Below are 7,461 nucleotides of genomic sequence, written 5' to 3' on the forward strand. Positions count from 1 at the left end.
GTGGCCGTGCTGTGCGTGGGAGAGCCGGGAGATGTGGTAGAGGCAGCAGGGGTGATCTGGCTCTAAATAGGGCTGGAAATAACGATGACAATGGTGGCTGGGTTTTTTTGAGAAATGAAGAAGTGTATCAGGGCTGGATCAAACGCTTTGATGAGCCTGTTGGTTATCTGGGAGAGAAAGATTTGACCAGTGCTGCACCCTTACAAAGTACAGGTGCAGTCAGTGTGGGGTAGGTCTGTGCGCTGTGCCATGCAATGAGAGGTACCATACTCTCAAGAACTATAAACTGTGTCACCTAGATACCTGATTGAGCAGATAGCTGGTCAACTGATCAAAAAATAGGCACATGCATTTTACTATGGCACAGCAATATAGTAATAATTTACTATAGTTACTAATAGTTTTACTGTTGATTTCCTCTTTATATAGTGATAATTTACTATAGTTACTAATAGTTTTACTGTTGATTTCCTCTTTTCCTGATCATTTGGAATGAGGAGAAAAAGACACAAAAAACATGCAAATAAGTTCAAACATCCACTCCATATATTTTTTTTCCTGAATATTACTGATGAACTGATCAAAAAGTAGGCTACTGTTCGAATGTGTTTTTTTACTATATAGTATAGTAATATAGTAATAATTTAGTACTTTCTTCTATGTTATTGTTGGTTTCCTCTTTTCTGATCATTTGGAATGAGGATAAAAAGACAAAAAAACAACAACATGTAAATAAGTTATCTACTATTTCCTGAATATTATTAAATTCAAGATGGCCGCCCCTGATGATATCATAATATGGCAATTAGATGAGTATATCTACACCCCACATAAACTTTCGGTCATGCCCAACATTTTTCTAATTTACAGTAGATCTCTATCTTTAAGCCCTTTCAAGCCACAAGCTTTTGAAATCTTGATCTTAGAATGTTGAATAGATGTTGCTTTTATTGTATTACTGTCTTGTAATTTATGATTGTCATTAAGTTGTCCTTGAGTGTTTTGAAAGGCACCTCTAAATAAAATGCATTATTATTATTATTGTTGTTGTTGTCTCCACATTGTTGTTACATTCTTACTATATATAATCTTACTATTTGTCAGTTGATGTCTGCTCTGTTTCTGTAGTTGGTGTGATTCTGGAGAGTCCTGTTCATCCTGTAACTGAAGGAGAAACTCTGACTCTACGCTGTTTATATAAACATACAACCCCACCAAACCTCAGAGCTGATTTCTATAAATATGGGTCACTCATCCAGAGTCAAACTACAGAGATGATCATCTCTACTGTCTCAAAGTCACACGAGGGTTTCTACTACTGCAAACACCCAGATGGAGAGTCACCCAAGAGCTGGATCTCAGTCACAGGTGAGACTAGGAACTACAAACACTTTTAAAATACTTCTGTATAATATACAGCACTAATATGACTGTAAAATGTGTTCATCTCAGCTTCCTCCAGAAGATCAGGATCTGATTATCTCGATCCAGTGATAGCTGGAGTGACTGTTGGACTCATATTTTTGATCATTGTCGTCTTGGTCCTGCTGTGGCGCTACAGAAGCAACAGAGGTTCATCTTGTCGTATTAAAATTCAATAACACATTTGCAGACTCTGATCCTAAATTAGCTATTTATGTATGCATGAAGGAAATTAAAGTCTTTTTTTTGACCCCCTTATTTCCTCAAAATATTTTCACAAACATGTTATGTTTGTCTAGGTGGAAGATCTCAGTCTCCCTCTAGTGTCAGTCAGCAGCAGAACAGCAGTCAGACATCAGATCAGAACCAGAGTGAAGCGGGATATAAATCACTCATGTCTGGTCAGGCTTTACCCATTACCCATAAATATTTACATATTTAGCTGAGTTTAGCTTTAAGTCAGTGTCAACATGAAAACAATATGTTTCTGTGGGCTTAAATTCATAAGACGCATTAATTTATTACAGGAACTGCTCATACGTATGACTCTATTGATGCAACAATTAATAAAGACATAAGCACAGGTAACTAATGATGTTACAGAATGTAATTATGTCATGATGATCATTTAATAAATTATTTGTTTTCTAAATAACCAAAACCATCTTTGTCTTACATTTCACTGTGATATTTGCAGAGAAAATTCAGTTAAAACAAATGTCTTATTCTTTTCTCTGTTATTCATTGTAGACATTGTAAGTGGACCTACAGAAGTCACCTATGCTGAGATTGAACTCAAATCCACAGAGAAACAGAAGAAAAAGAAAGAAAACAAAGGTATTTTTAAACAAAAGTTGATGCTCTTATGGTTTTATGATCATGACAATAATGTACAGCAGAACTAAAGACCTCTGGGGTAAAAAATACCCTTTGATTTTAATTTCTCCCACAACACTGAATAGCAACAAACAATATCAGCATTTTCCTAAACCCCCGTTCTGAAATCAGCCTGATCCATAAAGGTCATTGCATGCAAATTACAATACGTTGATTTTGAGGTAATTTGGTCAAACATAATTGTTTTAAAATAGATTATTTTATTCTCTCTGTAAAAGATGTAGAGATTTTATGAATATAAAATGAAGATTGGACACACAGTAAGCACTAGTGATATTAACTGTTGGCATCTTTTAGGGAAAAGCAATGAAAGTTCTGACACTGTTTACTCTAAACTGAACCTGGAAACCAATCAAGGTGAGCATCAAAGTAAAAACATCAATCACAATTCACAAAGAGCCACTGAAAACTGTATCTGCAGTACAAGCATCATCGAGAATCTAAGAATAAAATTAAATATGCAAAAGTTAAAATGTGCATTTTAGCATTTTTAATTCATTTACGCATTTTCAGCTGCTGGATCTAGTGATGTGACGTATGCTCAGATTCAATAAATGGCTGGAGGAGAAACTTTCAATCCCAGGACGCTGATGAGTTTAGGCTGAGAAGGACTGGAGAATGACCAGGATCATCAATTCTTTATCATCTTTGTGATGCTGAACAACTGATGGCAAAAGATTAAGCAGTATTTAATATCAGTGATTATCTAACCCTAACCTAACCACTTGGGTGGTGCTGGAGTGTAATTAGCATGTAATTAAAGGTTACGTCATTGCGTGGGAGAGAAAGATTTTTGACTGTAAAGCCTTTTTTTGTGTGTGTGAAAATTTCAGTTTCTCTTCTGTTCTTGATCTTAAATGTATTTTAGCAGGGTTTTCATCGTCATGGAAACATCAGAGAATTTTAAAATTGTGATTTCCAAGTGTGGACAAATCATGGAAATGTTCTAAAATAGTGTTATAAATGTGTATAGTGAATGCTGAATTAAAATTTCAGTTTCTCTTCTGTTCTTGATCTTAAATGTATTTTAGCAGGGTTTTCATCGTCATGGAAACATCAGGGAATTTTAAAATTGTGATTTCCAAGTGTGGACAAATCATGGAAATGTTCTAAAATAGTGTTATAAATGTGTATAGTGAATGCTGAATTTTCTAGCTATTTTCAACTGTAAAATATTTAATTGCTATAAATACATCTGAGTCTAATCTTTAGATTTTACAATTGCTTAAAACTGTTCAAAGGTTTTTGACTCCTGTTCTTGTTCTTAGTTAGAAATTAGAATAATTGTTCACAATTATAATTATAAACTGTAGTTTTGCTGTAAGATTTATTATTTTTGTTTATATCTTTATTACAATAAAATAAGATCTAATTGCTGCAATGCTAGTATGTAGCATGAGCGTGAGCAACTTGGTCATCATAAATGTGATGCTACATGATATTCATGTTTATGATTGAAAGTGTGAAAGTGACGTGACATGTGGCCAAGTATACTTGGAATTAGTGCTCTGCATTTAACCCATCCAAAGTGCACACACACAGCAGTGAACACACACACACCGTGAACACACACCCGGAGCAGTTGGCAGCTATTTTTGCTGCGGCGCCCGGGGAGCAGTTGGGGGTTTCAGTCGTGGTATTGAAGGTGGGAGAGAGCGCTGTACATTCACTCCCCCCACATACAATCCCTGTCGGTAGGAGACTCGAGGCAGTTGGCAGCTATTTTTGCTGCGGCACCCGGGGAGCAGTTGGTGGTTTCAGTCGTGGTATTGAAGGTGGGAGAGAGCGCTGTACATTCACTCCCCCCACATACAATCCCTGTCGGTAGGAGACTCGAACCCACAACCTTTGGGTTACGAGTCCGACTCTCTAACCATTAGGCCACGATGGATTGAGCAAATATGTATAAATATCACTGAACAGATTAAGCAGAACTGAATTTTACGTACATCTAAATTTCATCTAATTTCATTTTTTTCTAAGATAATTAACTTGTCAATATCCTTATGCATATTTTATTTTATTTTGAAAACTAGAAGTAGGTCTAGGTTGTAATTGGTGATGAAGGGACTAGTTGGCTTGAAAAGTTCAACTCCATTGAAAAGTCCATTCCTACGAGCAGCGCTTCCATTTAATGAAGAAAAGTCACTAAAGACATGGTTCTTCCCCATGATTCCTTTCTACAGCATTCCGCCAGGTCTCATGTAAAATTTATGAGCTAATTAACAATGTCTAATAATTTTGTCCATCTAATTTTGCCTAATAACTCTACATATTCTACATTTGAAGGGGTAGCTAATGATAAACTGCTCGTTTTGGCACAATTTATGTCCATAAAAACAGAAGTGCCTTTGATAGTGAAATTTGCCAACTATTACCAAAACATCCTAATAACCCTGCATTTCAGAAAGAGTTATAAAATCACATTTAAATTCACAAGCAGCCCTGAGGGTGCAGGTTTTCCCCAACTAAATAGAAAAGGGTTGCCAAATTGTGTTTTTGACATTGCGCATTCGTTAACTTCTTCCGCATTTCCTAAAAATCCCTTGCTCATATTGATTAAACATGAACAAATAAAAAAACTCCCAAGTATCCAACACACACACTGTGAATTTGCGTGACCAGAAAAGGAAACAAGTTCAGAGTTTATTATCCATCTGAAAATGTAGAATCAATCAAATCCACAGATTTGCATCTTGGCTGTATCTGTGAGCTGTGAGTGAGGTTTTTTCAGTGCGCATGTGACATGCCTGAGCAGTGAAGATTTCTGCCTGGACAGCAAGGGCTCATCCGTCTCACCTCTTAGTGAGAAAACCACTCTGCTGTCAACCTGCTTCAAAGTCATGCACAACACCAAAGGCATAATGGAAGTCCGTAGATGTTAGCTCTTGTGCCGTTTGCCAACTCACATTTTAGAGCAACCAAATTAACTTAGACAAAGACTTTTAGTCCATAGTTGCTGCTCAACCTGCATTCCCCATTGTTTACAAGATGAACAGCATAGAAAATAAAATGAGAATTTAGAGTTCCAATTTGTCTAAGTGTTTTCTACCCTTTAAAAAAAAACTCTCTATTACCTCTGCACCATCTTGACCATCTGGAATTAGTTCAGATGTAATGAACTGGATTTGATAGCTTTCCCAAAAAAATGATGTTTGGCAATTTTAGTATCGTGGACCACTGCTCAACAGACAATGCATTTACAAAATGTAGACAGTGACTACTTAACTTCAAACATTACCAAGACTTGATTTGCAAAGCCAAATAGACTGTCTGAACTGTATGAACAAGGCAAAAGCCTTGAGTCGTGGTATGGGATGCGGTGACTAATACCCCATAGTCAGAGTTTATTCTGATTTTCCTGTTCTTGTGTTAACATAGTAGTGTCATTTAACCAATGCAAAATATTCCCGCTGTATGTGATATAGCGTCCTTTGCACCATCTTGACCCTCTGGAATTAGTTCAGATGTAATGAACTGGATTTGATAGCTTTCCCAAAAAAATTATGTTTGGCAATTTTAGTATCGTGGACCACTGCTCAACAGACAATGCATTTACAAAATGTAGACAGTGACTACTTAACTTCAAACATTACCAAGACTTGATTTGCAAAGCCAAATAGACTGTCTGAACTGTATGAACAAGGCAAAAGCCTTGAGTCGTGGTATGGGATGCGGTGACTAATACCCCATAGTCAGAGTTTATTCTGATTTTCCTGTTCTTGTGTTAACATAGTAGTGTCATTTAACCAATGCAAAATATTCCCGCTGTATGTGATATAGCGTACCTTGCACAAGCACTAGCATATACACATTTATATATCAATTTAGTTACTCCAGGCTTTTCTTGGAGGTTTCAGACTGCAAATAAAGATTCACACAAACTTTAAGGCTAGCACTCTCTGCTCATGGTTTATCTTTTGCAGTTATCATAATAATTTAACAGTGAGATTGCATCTAGGCACCTTAAGAGTTTCAGCAGAACACATTCCTGTTGAGTTATTTACCCTACTGTTTGTGATGTGCTCTTCACACACAGAAACAAACAAATCTTTGTTCAAACCTTTCCCTACAAAGTGAAAAATCCTTTTAAAATGCTCAACTATTCCTCTACTTCATCCCCAACTTATTGACCATCATAAACCAAGCATTTAGAACTTACAGGGCCACCCACCACTGAACGTGATTTTGAAGGGGGCACCATAGCCAATTCTGTGCAATGGGCCCAGAATACCTAGCGACTCCACTGCCTACAGCGGCCGAATCGGAAGTCTCGCACCTTCCACATTGCAAAATAAAGTATTTGGCAGCTTAGACATGCATGATTAGCACATAACATGAACATCAATTTTATATGGATATAGTACTGTATGACAAACATAAATCATCAGAGCACAGAATATAAGACAAACAAAATGCAAAAAAGTGCTGCTGTGGTGGATTTTTTTCCCCCTTCAAATCCCGCTGCTCTTTGGATGTCATATAATATCATGAAGAAGCACTTACCAGTCTTGTAGTGCTGATGAATTTTGAGACAGGCAGTGTTTAGACAGCACTGAATATTTGTCCTTAAATCTTTTATCGAAGTAAAACTGTGTTGGTGAGGTCAGTGAGAAGGAGCGCAGGACTGTTACTGGCAGAGGCGGACAAAGTACACAACTCTATTACTTGAGTGAAAGTACAGATACTGCTGGTCATATATTACTCCATTCAAAAGCAGCATGGTAGTGATCTCACACAACTCTGGCAGTGTGTGAACACTTGAAAACTTTTGAACAGAATGGAGATGTGTACATTTTTCTTATTTTGCCTAAATATCATATTTTTTTCATTTAGTACTGCCCTTCAGAAGCTACAGAAGATACAGCTTTTTTATTACAACACACTCTTTTATTATTGTTGTATGTAATACAGCAACACCTTAATACCTTATACCTCTGGAGCAAAATAAAATACATTACACCTACTGAATACACTGACTAGCTTGTAGTATATCTTTGGAATGAAGAGCTTTTGGAATGTTAAAAACCTATAGAAACGAAACAAGTGAGTTAAAAAAAAAATATATATATATATATATATATATACTGTATATATATATATATATATATATATATATATATTTAGCACCCCCACAAAAGC

The 7,461-nt window shown here is 36.4% G+C and overlaps 1 protein-coding gene across 1 annotated transcript in view; it reads left to right on the forward strand.

Moving 5' to 3' along the window:
* LOC107663209 (Fc receptor-like protein 4) overlaps positions 1-3,184 on the forward strand; it is a 25,961-nt gene extending 22,777 nt beyond the window's left edge. Inside the window, exons 7-13 of the mRNA XM_016453385.1 lie at positions 1,129-1,368; positions 1,453-1,572; positions 1,722-1,823; positions 1,950-2,006; positions 2,173-2,259; positions 2,617-2,676; positions 2,833-3,184. Coding sequence (XP_016308871.1) covers positions 1,129-1,368; positions 1,453-1,572; positions 1,722-1,823; positions 1,950-2,006; positions 2,173-2,259; positions 2,617-2,676; positions 2,833-2,873 — 707 coding nt within the window. The 3' untranslated portion in view covers positions 2,874-3,184. The remainder of the gene's footprint in view (positions 1-1,128; positions 1,369-1,452; positions 1,573-1,721; positions 1,824-1,949; positions 2,007-2,172; positions 2,260-2,616; positions 2,677-2,832) is intronic.
* The last annotated feature ends 4,277 nt before the right edge of the window (positions 3,185-7,461 follow it).

Source organism: Sinocyclocheilus anshuiensis, unplaced genomic scaffold (assembly GCF_001515605.1).
Source record: "Sinocyclocheilus anshuiensis isolate Anshui unplaced genomic scaffold, SAMN03320099.WGS_v1.1 scaffold2401, whole genome shotgun sequence".
NCBI classification, from domain to species: domain Eukaryota; kingdom Metazoa; phylum Chordata; class Actinopteri; order Cypriniformes; family Cyprinidae; genus Sinocyclocheilus; species Sinocyclocheilus anshuiensis.